Source organism: Melozone crissalis, unplaced genomic scaffold, assembly GCF_028551555.1.
Source record: "Melozone crissalis strain CALT ecotype California unplaced genomic scaffold, PUWL_Pcris_2 ptg000018l_1, whole genome shotgun sequence".
Taxonomy (NCBI): Eukaryota; Metazoa; Chordata; class Aves; order Passeriformes; family Passerellidae; genus Melozone; species Melozone crissalis.
In genome coordinates this window covers 23,500,516-23,521,745 of record NW_026535796.1, presented here as the reverse complement: position 1 = coordinate 23,521,745, position 21,230 = coordinate 23,500,516, and the positions used below count along the sequence as shown (strand labels likewise).

Sequence of the window (21,230 nt, the reverse complement as noted above, 5' to 3'; positions counted from 1 at the left end):
AAGTAGCACCTATTTTTTTAGAACTATCTTTTTTTATTAATTGCAAGGAAAAGAGAGTCAGCAACAACAGCACAGGCTTCTCCAGTGTCTGCCAGCAGCACCTGCCTCCTCCAGTAGCTTTGGAGAAACCCCAGGGCCTGTTTCACACTATGTTCATATGCATGGTGATGAAGGAGACAGGAGGGACCAATGACAGCACTATTTCTGTGACAGAGCAACACAGACCCCTTACTATAATGTCTGAAAGAAACTCCACAGGTACAGCAGGGAATGAGGTTGGAGATGCTCCCACTTCTGATGTGAAGGATAAACATGAGGTCTCTGCTCAGGAAAAGGTGAATTATTTACACAAGACATTTAATTTGAGAGTAGGATGAGGTAGCAGGGACTCTGCCTTTATTTGTAAGCTTGCAACAAAGAGTATTCCTGATAAGAGGACACAAAACCACATGGGGCAGACAGAATGACATTAACTGCAAGCCCAAAGCACAGCAAGTGGCACACCAGTGCTCATATCAGATCTGCTGAGGTCCATCACAGTGATGGGTCCTCTCTCCACATCACCTCTGGTATCCTTCCATCAGAAAGGACAAGACTTGCAGAAATACCCAGGCCTCAGGTGGGAAGCAAATTTCAGAAAAAGATAACACCTTGCTGAGAACAGTTTCCTGCATGGCCTGGTTCAAACATGGAAATTCTCATATTGGAGAGCTCCTGCTTGAGCTGTGCTGTCACCCAAGAAAAAGAGCAATTCCCCCTGCCACATGATACACATTTAAGACAGGAAAGGAGGAAAATGCAGGTATTGAGGAGAGCATGCTGTGGTTCCAATTGAGCCCTGGCCTGTAAAGGCAATGTAAAACCTCACTGCAACAGCAGGATACTGGGAAAAACAAAACCTCTACTTCAAGACAGGGCAAGCAGTCTGGGCAGACTACTACTAAGATGTACCTTGACTCTTCCTTACATAACTTTTTAATCCCCTTTTTTTTTTGCATAGAATTTAATAATCAAGTAAAAACTAGTGTGTAAGACACGTGCCAAGCACCCTCTCACATATAAGCCAGTAGAAAGGCTCCTGCACACGCTGAGGTGCATCACATGTGCCAGTTCAAGGGAGGTTTCTTTTGCCTTTAATCATTTCTCCCATGAATAAGTAACACCTAATGAAGGTGCTCTTACTCTGACAGTATTTGTATTCTGATACCCAGCAGCTGCTCATATGCCTCTCCTCAGATAGTCTCTTGTTAAGATTACACCAGTAATGGCAGGAGACATGTGAACACAAAGGCTTAAAGCAGTTTAGCTTAGTACCAATTTCTAATTTCAGACTTTATGCCCAAAGACTGCTGGATTAGCCTCCTTCATGGAGACTAAACACAGTATTCTCTATAATATGTGCACACCTACACATGACAAAATTAACCTACTTTATTGCAAATTCACCCTCCAGCTCCACAGCCAGCAGTACTGAACAAGGACCTCTGCAGACACCACACAGGGTCACTCATCATTTTGCCCCATCTTGCTCTGTATTTAAGGGTGGACACACCAGTACCTCATTCACACTTGTGCTTACATCACCATCAACCTTGGCATAATCCCACAGAAGGGAAATCTCAAATACAGTATTGGTCATGGTCCTCTCAGGTAAATCACGTATTTCAGGGCAAAAGGTATGGTTTCATGATGAAGAATGACTAAGCCAACCAGATTTCCTCAGTTACCATGCTTGGATGGCCACCCAAATTCTTCACTGCTGCCCAAGGATTGGCAGCAGAAATTACCACTACGTCAAGCTCTTCAACCCTGCTGCCCTTTACTGGTAAACTGCACACAAATACCTACTACACACAGAAAGCCAGGCTAGCAGGAGCATTGGCAGACCTAGGGGATTAGACTGAACTTGCTTTGATGCCTGCTTGTAAACGCTCATATTCTTACATGTTTGTGTAAGAAAATGCCAAATCACTTAGTCACAGATAACACGTCAGAGTACAGCTCATCTCTCACAAAGAGTGCCTTCCATACTCACCATTCCTAATTTTGCTGTTGCCTGACAATTTTCCTTTGCAACAGTTGCTAAGCAAAACATTTGCAGTTCAGCTTAGTATCACAACTGACACTTGATGGCTGTTCTAATGGTTACACATAAAAAAATGCATGGCTGTTCAGTCTGGTTCAAACCACTGACAAGAAATAGATAACTCAAATGGAGGACATGCAGTTCATGTGCAGTCCTGATTACTGCCATTATGTTTGCTGTCTGTTTTCTCAAATAAAGAATCTTCTGAGCAAGGCAAGGTACACACAGATAAAAGACAGCAGTGGAAGTTCCTATGTGGAAGTCAAATTACCTTGGTACAAACAGTCAAGGAACATTTACTGTCACTTGTTTCAGAAGACCTAAATATTGTATTTCAGAAATGTCCATAAAAGGTCTGTCAATATCTACTGAAAATAGGTATCTTGCTAGCACCCTAAGACATCTACCACAAGTCTTCTACAGGAATTTGACAGTATTGCTGGAAGAAGCTTTCTTTTTCTTTTACAAGAGCGCAGTTAAGTGTAAGACCAAAATAAAAAAGATAATTCAAGATAGACTCAATGTGCTATATTTTTAATATCCATGACTAAGAAACTGTACCATACATTAGCAGCCACAGCCAGCACTCAACAGAATAAAAAGCAGGAATTCACCTCCTTTCCTCCTGAAGTACAAAGGAGTAAAGAGTCACTGAGGTTGAGAAAAAAAAGTGAGGGTCCTTCTGACACTACTAGCCAACATATGGATAGGTTTATTTTAAGCCTGTGCTTAGATCAGAAAACCTCTCCTAATTTTCTTCAGCCCAAGAGTTTCCTAAGCAGGTAGACTCCAACAACACACAGGACAGTCAAGAGAAATCCTTTTTCCATTAGCATTGGATTCATCACAGGGAACTGGGGAAAAGGTACACCTCTTCATCCTTCCCCTCCCACGCTTACTTTGTGTAAATGTTACCCATGGATGATGATGTGACTTTTCAGATAAGACAGAAAGAGGGGGGATGGAAAAAGACCTTTAGAAGAAGCAAGGGAAAAAACAGACTTCTGCAATCTGTCTTCAGAAACGGCTGCAATGCAGGTTGCTGCCAAGTGTTGAAGCTCTACGGAGGACAAATGACCTGCTACTACACCAGAGAATGGAAAAGCCACATGCTGCATATGGGCAGAGACGAGTTTGTTAGGATGGAGAAAGAGACAGAGAGAACTGCCTTGTGCAGAAGGAGTAATAGAAAGGTAAATCACAACCTGCCTTGGGCCCCATGGAAGTTTGCTACAGTAATGCCCATGCTGATAGCAAGAATAAAGTATAGATTGTGCTGTAAAATTACACGTTTCCTCTTATCCAAAACCACACCTCAAAAACTAACATGAATTTTATACTTAGTTCTCCACCACCACAGCTTGTACTCAGCACTCAGCAATACCCACCCAAACCCCTAAGCCAAGGGGTTACAGTCTCATTTCCCTGACTGTCACTGTCGAGCCGGTGCTTTAATTTCAGACCAGGGTAAGGCAAGAACCTCCTCTGGTAGAGATCAGGTTGTTATGGTGTAAGTCAATTTCTGGCAAAATTCCCCTGGCTTCAAGCTTAGACTAAAATGAATGTAGTATGGTCCAACCCAGTCTTCATCATAAAACTGTTCATTTTCTGCTCTCCCCATAGCTCCCTTTGAAGGCTGCAGGGAGAATCATGTCTCTGCAAGAGACATGATGGCAGACTGCATAGCTTCAGAGGAATACAAACATGACACACATTGTTTCAGGGTCTTTGGTTAAATGCTAATCATCTGGATTTGGATGCCAGTCCCGATTATGAGAAATATGTAGTAAACAGAATCACACCATGTGATATGCAGGCTTAACCCTCTTCCTGCTGGCAGCTGCACGTCAGCCCAAAGCTGCAGTGGAAACAGCAAAACAGTCTCCACAAACTTACAGGCCTTCTGTCCTCAGCCTGGTGCTTGCCCCTGTCTCCTCTGCAGAGCCACACCCACATAACAGAAGACTGCAGAAGGATGTGTGCAATTTCGACCACAATCAGCCCCTGGACATCTCATGTTTGGTGATCTCCCCTGCTCTGACCCAAGCACATGGCTGGGCAACACTGCCTGCAGCTTCACAGGGAAGGGGGTATGGGTAATTAAGATGCCACAGTGAGAGGCTGAAGCTGATCCTGTCTGTGGGCCAGGAAGAAATAATCTCACTCCCAACATGCTGAATAAGCCGTGGGTGGGCTGGAAGGGCAAGGGTACAGCTGTCCCAAGCCTTTCCTCAGCAAGCAATCAGGCGATTGTCACACGCTCCGGTGGCACTGGCCATCACCCCAGGACACCCTGGCTGCCACGCAAGCATGTGGCACAGGGCAGCCCTCCAGCTGCTGCCACACCACTCATCACACAGTTATGGCCACACAGGCCAGCACCAGCACCACCACAGGCTGGGGAGAGTAAGTGACTGAACCAGCAGGCCAGAACACAGTAAGTAAAAAATTTCAGTCCTCTGTTCCCGTGGGATTCTCTGCCCTTCCATGGGATCACATATGCTATTACCAAGGCACGCAGGACCTACCTAACCTTTGCAAGACTCTTACTTCCTCTTACACAGTCTGATGGCCACACAGCATTGTGCTTGTAAGGGAAATACTTTCTTCCCGCAGAAACCAGACAATTCAACTCAGAAAGTAGAGTTTTCACAGATTAAATTTAACTTGATACTTAACTAGCCTAGCTACACTTATTAGCGGCCCAGGACCTCCTCACATCCTACCTCCTACATCCTATGCAGCATACTGGTACTGCCAGAGGAAGTTAGTCATTTCCACATTAGACAGCCTCCCATGCCATGAGCCAGCCAGCTCATTTCTGCACACAGGTAAGGTATTGTTAAGTGAATTAGAATTTATTTCTTCCCTTCTCAGCTGCCAAAACTGCTAAGCCACTTGCACTGCTTTGCAGGCTACTCTAGCACTTGTTTTTCCTGATGCTTAAAAACCCAACCCTGATAATTTAGGGCCTGTCTCCTGCTCTCTGTTGGCTCCTCTGTATTTAGGACTGCTGTAGGCTGAGGTCTACCCAGGAAAACTCAGAACAGAGCCCTGACATGCTCATGCTGCTGACTTTGAACTACATTTGAAGCAACAGCTAGCAGAACAATAGATGTTCATATGAACAGTGACAGGCTAGCAAAAGCAGATCAGAGCCTACGCACTGGATACGGGCTAAGGAGCCAGGTACCCATCAGTGGAGCCACTACAGCAAAGCATCTCCCTGCTGACAGGGAATTCCCACTGCAGCAGCAACCAGCCCTGTTGTATTAACCCAAAGGGAAGCACCAGCTCCCAGGCACGAGGGGCCAGCCCATAGTACAACCTATGTTCCCCAAGCTCCCTACAGCACTCTGGCCTCCGTTTAAAGATGGGGGATCAGACTACTGGTACCTGTTCATGGAAGAAGTCTGGTATTCTGCAAAGCAGCATGGCAAAGTCTTCAGGTTTTGAGCTTTCAGTCTTGGAGGGCTGGAAGACTGCACTTGCTCAGCAGCTTTGTTGTCTCAAAGCTTCAGCAACTGAGTTCATGAGAGCTGCACTGAGCCCTGGCAATCTCTGCAGGGCCTAACAGGAGGCAGTTAACAGCAGCAGCTTCTTTCCCAGCCCAGCAGCTGCTGTGCAGCAGCTCTTTGACCAGGCATCAAGCACTCCTTCCAGAAGGCAGGAGACTGCACTGGACTTGAAAGTGAGACAGATGCCAAATCCCAGTCCAGGGCCAATGCTTGGGGAATCAGGCAATGTGATGTTCAGAACACAGATGTGTCAGTATTTATTTCCACATGAAAAACAGTCCAAACTGTTTTTTTCTTAGACTCTTTCCAGCTTTTTCCCATTCTCCTGCTGCTCCTTCACTGTGGAGAGCTATCTAAGTTTAACTCTTCTTCCTCTTATTGTTTCGGTAAATTAATTTTAACACCAATTAAGATTTTTCATCTGGCTCACAGTTCATGCCCAAAAGTAGTAAACGTGGGAGCAATGTAGAGGCTGTGCCTTGCAAGGCAGGGAACAAACAGCTATTTCTCAGGCAACTTTGGCTAGTTCAGCCCACTTACTCTGTCAAGCAGTAAGCACAGTCTCACTGCTTCCAACAGGACTTACTTGTGTCAGGCAGATACCCATTCCCTACTTCAAAACCCTTCCTCAATCTCAGATATTTGCCTGCCTGGAGGTGGGCAAGTTTTAAGTTGCATTCCTACCTATGGAGAGTTAGCAGACACTTCATTCTTTTCACATGCAAACTAGAGCTATCACCTGGACCAAGCTGCAAAAATTCAAGGAATTTGGGCAGGGCTTAAGTAAAGTGGGAAAGCATTGCCTTGCTTTCCAACATAGCTAAAGGTATTCAGAAGCCTGGAACAAAGCACAAACCTCCTTTGGCTGCCAGGAGCAGGGTGCCCTCTCCATTTGCTGCAGCACCAAAGGGATTGGTTTCACGGCTGACATTGACCACTTTACTGACAAGTCGCCATTTAAGTGGGCAGTCTCACTCTCTGCACTTTCCCTTCACTTCCCCCACCCTGCGACCTCCTTCTCTTTACCTTAGGCTCAGCAGTGATCAACTCTGATCTGGCTCAAAGCTCACTTTTCCATAGCACATTCAGGTACTGATGCATCCAACTGAGAAAAAGTGACAGACAAGCACAGTCCGGCTGGACTAGAGACTCTGAAACTGCATCTGGAGTTAGTCTTGTCCCAAGTAAATGAGGAAGGGAGAACATTCAGCACTTGCATAGCATATGCCAAAGTTAAATAAATTAGGTGTGAAACAAGATTTTGGCAGGTATTTGGAATCATCAGGAACTGTAAATTTGAATATACTTTATGTCACCCTCTGGCAAATTCTCTAGAATTCACTTTACAGACAGCAATTACACAATACATTTATTCACCTCTTTTGTAAGCCTGCAGAAGTAGCAAAGTTTACAAGTCAAAAAGCAGATAAGCACTATATAAACTACATTCAGAGCTCTGGAGTGCATTATCCTGAATATACATACGTGAAATATTTTGACCAACTAATAGCTTCTTGGGAAAGCAAAGCAAGCAGCAAATGGAGGGTAAATTAGATCCCAGTTAGCTTGATAGAAACAAGCATGTCTAGTTAATATTTTTATTCTGTTCTCTTCTACTAAGATCAGAATGGTGGTGGTTGTTCTGGGCACTGCAGCTTCATGACAAATAAGCATCCTTAAAAACTGTGTTAAGGGCTCACATGAGAAGAGGTCAAAGGAGAAGATGACCTACCAATCCGCCACACAGGAAAGTCAGAGTGGAACAGAAACCCAAGTGAGCTCTGCAGATGGCTCACTCTTCATGATGGCATGAGGACAGCACTCATTCCCAGAGGCACACTTACCCAAAGGACACTTCTTACTGTGTGCAGCACTGATGAAGAACTTTGCACTTTGCCTAGAGAGCTGCTCCTCTGGATGGGCTGCGCACCCTGAGTACACACCACCTTCAATCCCCACAGCCTGACTGTGCCCAGTACAAACACCTCTACCTCAAGCACCCCACTGCTGCCCCACTCAGAAGCAGAGCAATGCTTGCTCAGAGGCTGCTGGAGCCCATTCCCAGTGTGGGGGCCTCTAAATAACCTCTGTAGGACAGAGGCACCACCAAAATAGTCTCTAGGTGAAATAGATAAAAGTAATTATTAAAATCTTACTAACAAAAAGTTTTAAAAGCTCTCTCCAGCAGCACTTCATTTTGTTAATGTATCAGACCATGAAAGCCAGCAACTCACCTAAGCAGAACAGCAATCTTCAATCCAAAGCACGTGAGATCACTGAACACAATGGCAGAATAAGATGGGAACACATTTCCCTTCCCAGCGCCTGTTAACGAAGGTGAGGGAAGAAAAGAAAGGAAGAAGAGGAGGAGGTAGAATTTGGGATAGGGATATACAGGTAGAAAAAGATATCAAGGAGTACTATAAGATTGCTTTAAACTCAAAGCAAAATTTAACAAAATATAGTATGCAGTGATTTTATTTTCTGGTTACACCCACTTCAGAAATACACTACCAAATACTGCTGTACTATGCTAGAAGATTGAAAGAGTGTTAAGAAAGGGACATGTAATTGCAAATTTGTAGTGATGTAGTGAAAGCAAATATCTGAAGCTAAACATGATAGAAACACAGAAGAACCCCTTCGAAGCGGCCATCACTAGGCTTGGTCCTGAAGAGACACTTGGGAGCACTTAATCAGGGTGTGCTAACAGTGGCTGCACCAACACCTGAAACCAAGTCAAACACATGGTGGTAGTGCAGAAGAACATGGAACTGAAAATCATTTCTTTGAATCCAGTGCATAACACCCAAGCATCACATAGCGGATGTACTGAAATCAGCACAAGTGGTCTTAAAGTAATACCTAAAAGCAACAAAAACTAAGGTAAATTTAAAATCAGTTACCATCTTTTCAGTGCTTGTTGCCTTGCATCATCTGGGAACCACGCTCACAGATCAGAGTTCTGTGGTGCAGGCAGGTGTACAAACACAGCAGAAACATGGTCCCTTTCCCCATTTATCCTGCAGGCTACAAGCCCCATAAGAGTGCAGGAAGATGCAGGGAGCTGCACAGGCAGAGCGCAAGGCAACAGGCAGACTCTGCTCAGGCCAGCAGGCAGAGACCTTGGCACACCTCTGGCCACTGGCACTCCAGGACTTCCTCCCCACCTGACTGACCACTCTGCCCTGTATGGCAATAAATACATTTTCAACCTTCCACACAGCTCTGAACAAGTTTAGGACAGCAGCAGTGGAGGCTGACAACATGCACAGGGTCCAAAGGGGTAAGGACATCTCTTCTGTCCTAGGCTAAATCCAGAGCACATGGAAGAAATACATTCTCATCAGTTCTTTTTCTCCATTTGACATGCCAGGGGCCACGGTGCAGACCTGCCTTTATTGCCCAGCACCACACAGGAATAAAGCCTGGAGACTGCACAATAATTTCTGAAGAGCAAAATGAAAACCCTGCGATGGGAGTGGGTTTTGGGTGGATGCATTCTGTGTTATTTTGGGGTGGTTTTTTGAGGGTGGCAGTAGTAATCGTGTTTGTTTGATTTGGGTTTTGCTAGTGGTGGTATTTTTTTTAAAAAACCTCCTCCTTAGGACAGAAAGATTTTTAATTTTTCTGACTCCATCACAGGCCAAATATTGCCAACAAATACCTTCTACAGCTGCTGAGTACAGCATGCCTGCCAGCTGGACAATGAGGAATTTCACCACTGCACAGCCTTTGCTTGCTGTACTTGCATACAGTCACCCACCCTCACTCCTCCTCATCCAGCAGGGCCCTCCATTTCAAAAGCTGCCCACACTCGATCCTCACCATGGCCCTCCTCCTCCTCAAGAAGGAAGAGCTCAAGTTACAACAGCTTCATCTCAGGAGGTATACATGAGGAAAGGCAACAAAGGCCAGAGACAAGCATGCTGACACTGTCCTCCTGCAAGGGTATAAAGGGAGAGCAGGTGAAGCCCTCAGGAAAGCTGTCTCACTTCTCCAAGAGAAGTGGCTGAAGAAAGCTGCAAGCGATGTGTTTGCCTGGAAACCCTGCAGGAATGAATTTGCAGGGCCAGAAGCTGAAGTCCTTTGGCCTTGCCCATGAATTGAGTGCTTTGGCAGGTGGAGGGAGAGCACAGGCACCACATATTGGGACAAGAGGGTCCCTGACAGCAAGAAAACATTGAGCCTGCTGTGACAGTGATGTTCTACCCTGTATAAACCAAACGTTAAGTACCAACACATCACACCTTCAATGCCATCTGCTGCCCTGGGAGTTCCACCCAAGGCCACCATCTTCTGCCACAGCCTGCAAAAAGAAGGCTCCTTTTTGACAGCACCACCCTAAGCTAGGCACACCAGCTCACACCCATGGGGCTCAGAGGCATCCCCCTGCCATGGAAAGGCCACATGGTGCCTGCTGGGGCTTGGCACAAGAGGCAGTGGCAGCTGTGCCAGGCTTGCCCTGTGTCCCCTGCATCCCTCTGAGACAGCAGCAGCAACTACCTCTCACAGGACTGCAGGCAGAATTTGTTCCAAGCACTGCAATCAGAGGATATTCTGCTTCAAGTGCTTTAATTACTGTAAGCAGTTCACTAATTACAGTAGTAATGATTGGATTACGGCCAGTTAACAGCTTTAAAGAAATAAGCCATTATAGGAGGGGGAGAAAAATTCTCTTTTGGGTTTAGGATAGAAAAAGATTTCAGCAGTCCACCCTGTAGGAGGCTGTTGGTAGCTGGCTAGGTCAGACTATTTGCAACAAGCTGCAACAGCAAGGAGCTGTGTCATGTGTCACTAAATGATATGTTGGCACATGAAAATTATCAGTGTTGGAGGAGGTGAGTTTGCAGGAATAGAAGGTCTTCTGTTAGTGTGCTGACCCCATGTGCTCCAACACCTCTCCATGACTGGACCCAAAAGACACGATGCAGGCAGGTGTGTGCATCCTACATTATTGACATGGTATCATGCTTGAGATGCTTTATCTCATCATGCAAGTCATAAATACAGGCCTTTTAGAATGTCTTAAGAGAGACCTGCTAGCTTGAACCAAACAGCTAAAGGCAACCACTCACACTGCCAAAAGCCAAAGGCACTCACCAAAAAGAACAGCAATTTCCTTTTACTAGCAATTGCTGCCAGCATTGGCAGGACCAGAAATCCATACAAGGAACAGGCAGGGAGGCTCCCTCCACACCTGACACATACACCTCCTCACTCCTTCCCTGACTACAGAGCAGCCTGCAGAAAAGCAACTGGACTAATGGATCCCTGCAAGAAGTCCTGTCCCAAAGGAGACACTGAAATAAGGAGGACTACCAACTCTGGAAGATAAAGTTTTTTGTGGCCATCCCTTTTCTGGGAAAGGCAAGAAGACTCTCAGATATGAGGCAGGCAAGATTACCCGACACACAGCCTCCCCTCTGTGCAAGGCACCTTCCACAAACCAGGAAAGCAAGATCCTACTTTACAGAAGAAATCCCCAGTGTGTTGAAACTACAATAAAGGCAACAATACTCATTCACAGGTGACTATCCTGACGGTACAGCCAGCCAGCAGTGTGCCATGGCCCTTTGGGTCAGGTAGCTCTGCCTAACCAAGAAAAGTCAATCCCTTGCACCACCAGCAGCCACTTTTACATCTCTACTCGCCCTAGGAAAAGCAGGTCTCTACACCTCTTGCTAGCCCTCACCCACAACAGCCAGCCCTCCATGGTAACACACCACCATTGTATCCCCTGCAAAAGCTCTTCAGTTATTCCCCTTGCCTCCCCTCAGCAGTATCTCGTTCTGCTTGGTTTCCTTACTCTCTTTTCCCTTCAGAGGTCTTCATCTGAGGACTGGCAGAAACTGAGCTTGGTATCACTGGCTGGAGGGCAAGGATTTCTGGCAAGAGAAAACCAGTAGATCTGGGCATCTTGCCCAGAGTGAGTTCACACTTGGCTCACCACAGCTGGAAATAGTCTCATCTCTGGCCAGAGTTCCCCAACGGCCCAACAAAACCCTTGGGAAACAGCAAGTTTCCACACGCTGACCATTTTGAAAGAGCCTGAAACAGGGGTGCTCATGACTGCACTACAGGGCTGCACCCAGGCAGCGTCCGTGCACAGCGCAGCGCCCGCAAGCGCCACTCCCAAGGGGGCCTGGTGAGCAAGCCCTGATGAGAGAGCCACAGGCTCTCTGGCTTTGTGCGCAGAACCAGGTGGGGCCAAGATCAGAACTCCCTCTGGAGATGCTCCTCTTGTACAGCAATATTGCAAGCAGGGCTAGAGGGAAGGCAGAGGCTAGCCTGGCATAGATACGCTCTAAACAGCTTCAAACAGCCTCCTTTTTTGGCACTGCTTAGCAGTTAAGAAATTAGCTTGCTTTTTTTTTCAATCATGGAGTCACTTTTTACAGTTTTCCTGGGGATAATACATTTAAGTAGCAGAACTGACTCGCCATGTACTGAAGGGTAGATTTAAATAAAGTGAGTGAGGGGGATTACAGGTAACGAAGTACTTGGGTAGCAAGATAAACTTTGCTGCTGTAGAGCCAAGGAATCCGGCCAGGAAACAGGGCTCTAGGATGTACACATCATTTTCCATGATGAAGAAAAGAGCACTCAGCTGGGATGTAGAGACCATACATGGTTCTCTCGCTCTCTCACATCTCTCAGAGGCCTTTACGGGCTAGCTCCTGCAAGGAAGATGTAACAGCACAACTTCCATTTACAGCAGCAGTGAGGTTCAAATGCTTAGCATCATATGGGTGAGGAGTAGCAAGTGCCCTGGCTGCCTGATCCAAAGGACATGGAAAGCAGAAGTCCTGCCTCTACTGCCAATTGGCCTTGGTTCAGCACCTCTGTAGCACACGAGGATCATCCTCAGCATTATAAAAGGAAACATCAGTATTCTGTGTAAATTTCTCCAGCCATCCAGCACTGTGTTGATGGAAGGAGCACAGCAAGCCAGCTGCCCATTCACACTATGCTGTGTGACACACACAAGATTTCACAGGGGTGCCTCTGAAAAATGAGGGCCATGCATAGGACACATGAGCAGAGCCCACCTGTGCTGTCCAGAAGGGCAGGCCCCACACTGCAGCAGTGCACAGCCACTGCCAGATCGGACAGACTGACAAAGCAGCAATCAGCTGACCCACCGAGTCATCCCCTCCTTCCCACTGACCACATAAGCTGCTGCTCAAGAAGCCTGCCCTGCAGCCTCACCTGCCTATGAACTATCCACACTGGTGCTCCCAGTAGTCCTGGATGGCTGGTATTCAGAGCCCTACTTGAAACCACTGCAATCTGACTGACAGGTGATACAGAGACACACATTAGTGGTGTTCACTGTAGTGAGTGTAGCCAAGACACGGTCTTTCCACTTGCCAACACTTCCCATCTTGGCTCTAATACCATACAAAAATGACAGGTTTGCTGTCATTTCTCACACCCAGGGTTGAACACGTTGCCAGTCTACACAGATAGAATGACAAGGCAAAGACTTATCTGGATGAAAGACCAAAATCCCCTCTGTTTATGGGCGCATTCCCCAGCCCTGCCAATGGAAGCTGTTTCAGATCACTGAGGGTTGAGAATGTCTCTGCACAGTCTCATCCATGTTGTAGTGCTTCAAAGCAGCCATGGATTTGGAAGCAGCATAAGAGAGGACAATTGCAGGTAAAAGCATGAAGAGAGCAAGCTGCAATACGTAGGAGAGCTGGCTTTCAAAGGCCTGACCCAGCCCTTACCAGTAAGATACACTCATGGCCAGCTGAACGGCAAAGACACAATGACAGTAACCCAGCATGGGGAAAAAATGGTTCTGCTTTACCACCTAATAGGGAGCCAAGAGGTTAAACTGGCACCAGGCCACACCACATCCTATGACCAAGTTCTGCTCTCACACAGTAGGGGAATGAGAGCAGGGAAGGCAATGGCAGGAAGGGAATTGGAAGTAATTTAATTAAACATATTCTTAATTAATTTTTAAATTAATCATATTAATGCTAGTGCCTTTGTTCACCTAAGCATTTTTTTGATTGGCCCAAAACATCCCCAGTTCTGTCTAAGGGATCTGAGTGACTTTTGGGAACCCATATGTCAGTCTCAGGCACCGAGGTCAAAAAGAAGTGGGGGGTGGTTCCACAGACTTCAATAGAAGGCTTTTCTGGCATGACTAACACCAGACAGACAGTACTGCTGCTGACAAGTCCATCCCACCACTCTTCACCAACTCACCCCCACAGATTCAATCTCTGAGTAACAATGCTTCAGCCCCAAAACACCAGAGTCAGAGCAAATCCTATGTCTCTATGAAGAAAAGGTGATTGCCTTTCTTGCTGATGTTATGTTTTTCCCACCCTGGCAGCTGTCAAGCATACTATACCTGCTTTTTCCTCCTTCAGGCACAGTTCACATATTGCTTTGATGGGATAACAGGGTTTTACATTGCTATAGAAGACTTATATAAGTCATGCTAAGCATATTCCTTATGATAACCATCATGCTTCCAACAGTCACACATGGCAAGAAATCAGTTTTATATTCTCATACAGAAGAGCAAACTCTTGCACAGTCTTCCATCCTCCTCAAACACCATTTCTCAGACTGTACAAAATACCTCTAAAAATCACAGCAATCCATCCAGCAAGGCCCTGGGGCTGACACAACATATTCAAGTGAGACCAGTCCATTCTATGTAGTATTTTTGCAGCTTCCCAATGTTTCCCCAGACAGTTCTCCAGCCTCTTTTCTACACTGCCTGCTTTCTGCACCTCATTGTCAGAAAGAGCACAGCCATTCTCCAATAGCATAAGTGCACCCCAGAGAACAGCCTAAGTGTCAGGCACAACAGTGATAATCCACAGCCAGATGGAAAACATACTCAGTCCTTCACCAGCACAGTTTTCACCATCTCTGTCACTGCTGTTTGTGCCAACCTTAACTCCAGGTCAATGTTCTTAGTGGATTTCAGTGAGTAGCCACAGAAAAGCACAGAGGCTCCCAAACTGGCTGGGGAGGCCAAATGAACCCTGCTCCTCCTCTGTCACCTGACAGTGCATGAGAGCTGCACCTCTCATACTGCACACATGAAAAGAGTAAAGTGCCTGCAGCAGGAGCAACTGGGACCTCAGGGCTAGGAAGAACAGTCACTGGCTCGCTACTGTAACATACAGTTTCCAAAAGTGTGACTCCAGTGTTCACTTTTACCCAGCAGGTTTACTGCCCCACATTCTCAGTTACCACCCAGCTATACCTGAATTAAACAGACAACACCATCCCATACAAAAGCATGTGCTTCCAAGGGGACAAGTGGGGACAAGTTCTTGCCCAACACACAATAAAACTGGTTTCCAAACAGCTTCTTCTTAAGGATGCCCTAAGTAGCATGCCACATGCCCCAAGCTACAAGCACTGCAAGCGGTCAGGGCAGAAAACAATGTTATCCTCTCTAGCCTTTGCACTCAATGCATTGAAAAAATGTCACTACTAAATCACATGTACAAGAATTTAAACTGGTTGCCTGAAGCAGTCAGCAAGAAATTCCCCAGACAGACACACTTTACATCACTGGCCTGGTAGCTGGATGCCTTTGAGGTGTTTCACCCTTCCCTAGAGGGCTGGAAGGATAAGTTCAGTACAGACTGATGAGTACCACGTTCTCATAAACTGATCCTTGGGATCTGTTACAGACTCCCCCTGAAAGAATCTGCAGTCGCCATCTTAACCCATGCCTGCTTTCTCCTTAGCCTGCCCCCTTACACAGAATTCTGAACAGGAGGGTAAGCCACAGCAAAACACACATGCCTCATTCATCATCCACCGTGAGGTTACAATGAATAATAATGTTCTCGTTAAAAAAAACCAAACACGCACATCCTGACAAAACCTGATCATAGAAAGTATGAGGCAGCTCCCACACTCAAGGACAAATAACTGATCTACAAAGCCAGGTATTTCCAGAGTTCCCTACAGCAACTTCTGAGTTTAATGTTTTGAAAAGCAACCATCTGGCAACAAGATACCTATGGTAAACAACAAAAGCTTGATCTGAAAGATAGGAGATATCTGGTGACCTATATTGCCTGCCTGCAAAAGAGCAGCTGAGCAAGCATTCTTACAAATTTCACCATTCTGCTTCAGCATCAATAATGGTCAGCGTGAAATAAAGCACGCAGGATACTTGGGTGCAGCAGGGCCACCTTCCCCACAGCACACCCACACTGCAAAGACCATGCAAGGACCATCCCTTGCTAAGGCCCACTCAGGGTCACAGCAGCAGCAAAGCAACCCAGTGCAGTGCATTCATCAACAATGCACATTTATTTACCTCACGGCTGAATCTATGATGGCACTGAAAGAAATTTCAGCAATCTTCAGTTTAGGAGTGGTATCACACCTTTTTGTGGGTCCACAGCAGCTACCACAACCACAGCTTTCTGGAAGTTTAGAGACCTTTCTCAAAATAGACCCTCTCTGGACAAGAGGACACTCAACACAAATGAAAAGGAAACTATGATTGTGGCTTTTACATTTTGTCAGAGATAATAGTCACACTCATACCACCTGACTAGAGCATGCTTACCAGGAGGCTTAGAGGTGGGGTGCTTCTATGATGGCCCTATTTAATGAGTACTTTCTATCATTAGCAACTTTCTATCATTAGCAACCCCACCTCAGAAAGGTGATTAGAACAGCAAAATTCAAATCATAAATGCAGTAAGGCCTGCAGGATGCAGACACAGCAGGACCATGAGACTCGTGCAGTTTTTTTTAACCCTTGTATTTATGTGTATCTTTACATGCAGTGCAGGGCACAGAATAGTGAGAGAGGTTTAAGAAGACTTGAGTTTCTAACAGGCAATTTCTGTAAGTTCATGAACAACTGTACTTAGTAAGCACTACTTTGGCACAGAAAAGGTGCCACCAAAGTCTGTGCTATCACTGCTTCTGCAGCACCACAAATCTGACCAGTCCATTTCTCTAAGCCAGAGATATCGTTTATTGCCACATTGTCAGAGATGCCAACATGGCAAGGCAGAGCAAGAGTGGGTAAAGCACATGGCGCATTAATTTCACCAATTTAATTTTTTCAAATTTTTTTTATTTTTTTAAATAAAGATAAGCATTATTATAATTCCTTAGAGCATGAAAGTTACATATGGCTATCTTCTACACACTGCAAATGAACACTGCTTCCTACTCCTAAGAAAGCAGTTGTCAGGTCAAAGAGCAATTCGGCATTTAAAGTTTCCCTGCCAGCTCTACAGTTGAGACAAGTTGCTTCAGGCAAGATTTTAAAATAAACCTGAAGGACTGTACCTTGAGCAAAGAGCTCATTAAGAGAGAATGGCCCACATGAGAGCCTGCTGTATGGAGGACCTGAAGGCTCGACCCCTCCCAACACCCCCAACCAAACCCAGCTTCACCTCAGTGTTATTCCTGACACTAAGGAGCTGGAGATTGTCCTTCTCATCATCACCCTTCACCTCATCTGTGAAGATGAGCCAGGCATGCTGAACACCACCTGGCTAACCTAGTCCCTCAAACCAAACCCACCAGGAAAGTCTGAATGCTGCAGCTGATAACTTGTCATCAGGAGGTAGTAATGTCTTTGTGGGCACAAATGACAATCTCTTGGCCACTAAACACCCACAGATGTACTTCTCACTAAGCAACCTTGTCTATCTTGACAGCTAGGTGAGTCCACTGCAATGGCTTTCAGCAAGTTTGCTTTGCAGATCTGGGAAACTGCAGGATCAATCTTGTTATGCCTTAGCTGCTGCTACCTTGAGGCTTGACTCCAGACAGGAAAGAAGCGAAGGCACAGAGGAAAAAAAAAAGGCTGTTACAAGAAACTGCTGAGATGAGTTCAACAGTTCAAACTACTGAGATGTAGTTCAAAGGAGAAAGCATTTTAATCCCCAGAACAGACCCCTGCTCCTGCACAAAAGACTGTCCAGAGCCTTGCATCAGGCGAAAAGTAGCTGAATTTGTTCCACACAATTTTTTTTTTTTTTTTTTTTTGCTTAAGAACAGCAATGCTGGGATGACCTCTTTAAAACCTCTTAGAGAGTCACTTCTGATAGACATGAAAAATTGGCTTCATGTGGAAAGCTGCTTTCCTCCCAGGAACTGTCACTTTATCCCTACACTGTAAAACAGCAGCTTCCCAGGAAGGGGCAGGTAGGCAGGTGTGAAACCAGTGCTTCTCCTCTGTATCACATTCAAGAGGCCAACCTTCACCCTTCAAATATGAAATTCATTCTACAGTTTGCCTATTTACCCATTTCAAAGCAACATTCCAGACAGCAAAGGTTGTAATATCTGTCTCAGCACAGGTAGGAAACCTGCAAACCAGCTCCCAAAAGCTCAACAAACTTGTCCTTATAATGCTTCTGTAGAAGACATTACTAAAATTCAGTAATCTTCCCACTTTTGATGTCTGCTGAGTTCTGCTGAGCCCGTGCATCCAGGAGAAGGGGAGCTGGATTTAATTCACATTTGAGTAACATTACTGGACTGCTCGCTTCCCAAGTCTCAATGAGTCCCAGCTGCACAAAACCTGGCAGGACAGCAATGTGGCACAGCTACCCACAGCCCAGAGAGCCTTACCGAGCCAGGACACCAGGGGCTGGGCTGGAAACAGCCAGCAGGACACACACACTCCTTGCACAGACATTTGTTGCTGCATTACTGGCCATGCCACCACTTTAGACACGCTGTCCTTGCTCCCAGAGAGGGCCCAAAAAGCAAAGTTTAGAGTTTGCCTCAGCAGCTGGCCTCAGTGATACAAACAATAATAATAATGATAATTCTATAGCACTTAGATCAGACTTAGGTGAAGAAAAACCTAAAATATGTGAGTCAACAAGAAAAGACTGAGCCTGAAAAGTATCTACAGGAATATTTGGTAGGCATCAATGTCTCTTTTCACACTCAGTAAGCTATTAACTAACATGTACTGTACTGAACATTCAGCTTTAATTACTGCAGTGATTTCATTTCACAGGTAAGAAGGACTGACAGTTTTACTACACCACACTTTTTGCTTGGTAGATACTGTTGCCTTCTTACATCTGAAGGACCCAAGCCCCAAGACCCCAGCAGGGCTTTTGGTCACATTCAGACCCCCAGAAATCCCTCAATATATGCGCAGCCTGCCCCAGCTGGGGCCCAACCACCAATCCCTCTGAGGGGATATTAGCCTGATGGGCTGTGACTGGGAAGAGCCATCACTCCCAGACCTGATCCTCCAAAATACAGAGGTGGGGGGTCACCATAAAACTTTGAGCTTGCACCCACTGCAGAAGGGAACAGCTCCAGCTGTTCATCAGCAGAAAGAGGAACAATAAAGTGATCCCACCACCAGCAACAGACATTTAACTACAGAGAGTCCTCCAGTCCAGCAAGCTGGAGAGTGACTCCCACCACATCAAATTCAACCGGTAGCTGTTGACCAGCACAAGAAGTTGACTTTCATTACTTAAAATTCCGTCTTGGCTTCTTCCCTCTGCACAAGTAACCCACGTTAACAGAACAGCTCTCTGTCACCCTCTTGTGATAGGACCAAGAGGACTTAAAATCTCCTGGAAGGAGGTAATACTAAAAGAACATGACATTTACAGCATGTACAGTAACGTTGGGTTTAAGGCTTTCGAGTCCAAAGCTTCCACTCCTGCTTCTGGCAACCAAACCAGTGTACCCCTATATATAAAATATTTTACCTCACCCGGCACCATAAAAGGCAAAAAACCCCTACAGCGTAACAATCATTTTCCCTTCACAGCCGTCAGCAAGGCTGGTGATCTTGCTCTGGGCCCCAGTAGCTGTTTCTAGATGTATTGGCCAGATACAGGCATAGGACTGGAAACAGAGATTGCAGCCAGGCAGAAGAAACTTCCCTCCTCAAAGGAACAGAGCTCTGACTTCCAATAAGCCATCCACCACTCACAGCCCAGACCAAGACTGCATTCCTCGCTTTTCCTTTGCTGAAATATAACCTCACACACCATCAACTCTTTCACCAGTAAATGCCCTTGCTTGAGTACTTTAGTTCTCATGCTGTCTACTCTTAGCACTCAAGTCCCTGAGCAAGGAAACCACTGACAGCAGCTCTGTAGCTATCACCTTCAATCAACTCATCATACTCCAGGGAAAAAACTTCTCAGTGGCACCATTTCAGACAGCTCGGAACAGGAAAACCTGAAAACCTTTGATTTGGAAGTGGAGGAAGGGAAGAGGAGAAGGGTTAAAGAGGAATAATCATCTTCCCACTGTTGTGCTCTCCTTCCCAACTGAATGATATATTAATATATATAATGTAGCCTGAGGTGTGGGGCCTTCTACAGAAAGCCCCACACCTCAGGCTACATTATATATATTAATATATCATTTGTGCTAAAAAAGCACTATCATCCCCTCTCTCATGGAAGGTCCTCCTGCCTGCTCACAGCAAGGGGAGAGCAAGGCACGATCCAAAACACGAGCCAGTGACTGGCTGCGAAGCCAGCGGGAGCCTGCTGCACCCCGAAGTGCCCCTGCCATGCCAGCATCAGTGCCGCTCCAAATTCTGCTTTACTCTCGTCTGATGGAGTGACTAAAACGGAAATATTTCGGGGATTAGGATTCCTGAGTGATCTAATACAGGATGCTTTTGGTTTAAAGGAGGAGGGGAAAAAATATAACTAGCTAGCGGCGAGGCTGGAGCTCCTCCTGAGCTCCCCTCCCCACCGCCACCCTTTCGGTTTAAAAAGGGGCCGAATGTTACCATTTTTGGACATGAGCTCCGCGCAAGCCCTGCCCTAAACCACACCATTCAAACCAGCAGCCAGTGACTGTCCCGCCGCCGGGGCCGGGGCACGGGCGGCGCCGGGGGTGCGGGGAGGATGCGGAGGGGCCCCGCCACCGCCCGCCGGCGTCCCGGCCCCGCCCGGGCGCACCTGCGGGCCGGGAGCCCGTGACCCGGCCGCGGCCGCTGCTGCGGGGGGACCGCCGCGGCACCTCCCTCCCGCCCGCCATCACCTGCCCGCCCCGCCCGCCCCCGCGTCCCCGCCGCCTCGCCCCGCCACGCCGCGCAGCGCCAGCCCCCGGCCGGGCGCGCACCGGCCCCGCCGCAGCGGTGGAGGGGGCGGCGGGGCCGGGTCCCGGCGGCCCCACGGGATGCACGCCAGGAGAGAGGACGGGGGTGCGCCCACCTTCCTCTGCTGCTTCTCCCAGGCTGGGTCGAGGAGCAGGTCCCGGTCCCAGTCTTCCTCCGGCTGCATGTAGTCATTGGTCTGCTCGTAGTGATCCATGGCTGCGGCCGCTGCTGTCCGTCGCGTCGCGCCCCGCCGGTGCCGCTGCCCGCTGTGTCCGTCCCGGCCCCGCGGCCGCTCAGCCCGAGCGCGCGGCGGCGGCGCCCGCTCCCACCTCTCTCTGCCTCGGCCGCGCGCAGAGCCGCGGGGGCGGGACGCCCCGCCCACCGCCCGCCTCCGCACCGCTCATTGGCCGCCATCCGCGCGGCCGAGCCCCGGCCCCCGAGTGTGAGTTCCTGTTTCATTGGTCCTCGTGGCCGTCCATCACAAGATATCTGTGTGCCGTGGTAGACGGTTCGCGGCAGCCCCGCCCTACTCACGGCCCTCCTCACCACCCCCCCG

At 47.2% G+C, this 21,230-nt stretch overlaps 1 protein-coding gene across 5 annotated transcripts in view; it reads right to left on the bottom strand.

The window, feature by feature from the left end:
* ACTN1 (actinin alpha 1) overlaps positions 1–20,928 on the bottom strand; it is an 86,164-nt gene extending 65,236 nt beyond the window's left edge. For 4 of the 5 annotated variants that reach the window (XM_054275091.1, XM_054275089.1, XM_054275088.1 and 1 more), the window contains exon 1: positions 20,790–20,928. In XM_054275091.1, the coding sequence (XP_054131066.1) occupies positions 20,790–20,888 (99 nt within the window). In that variant the 5' untranslated portion in view covers positions 20,889–20,928. Of the gene's footprint in view, positions 1–7,838; positions 7,924–20,789 lie in introns of those variants that run through there. The other variant, XM_054275090.1, reaches the window with a different exon arrangement.
* Positions 20,929–21,230: the final 302 nt, after the last annotated feature.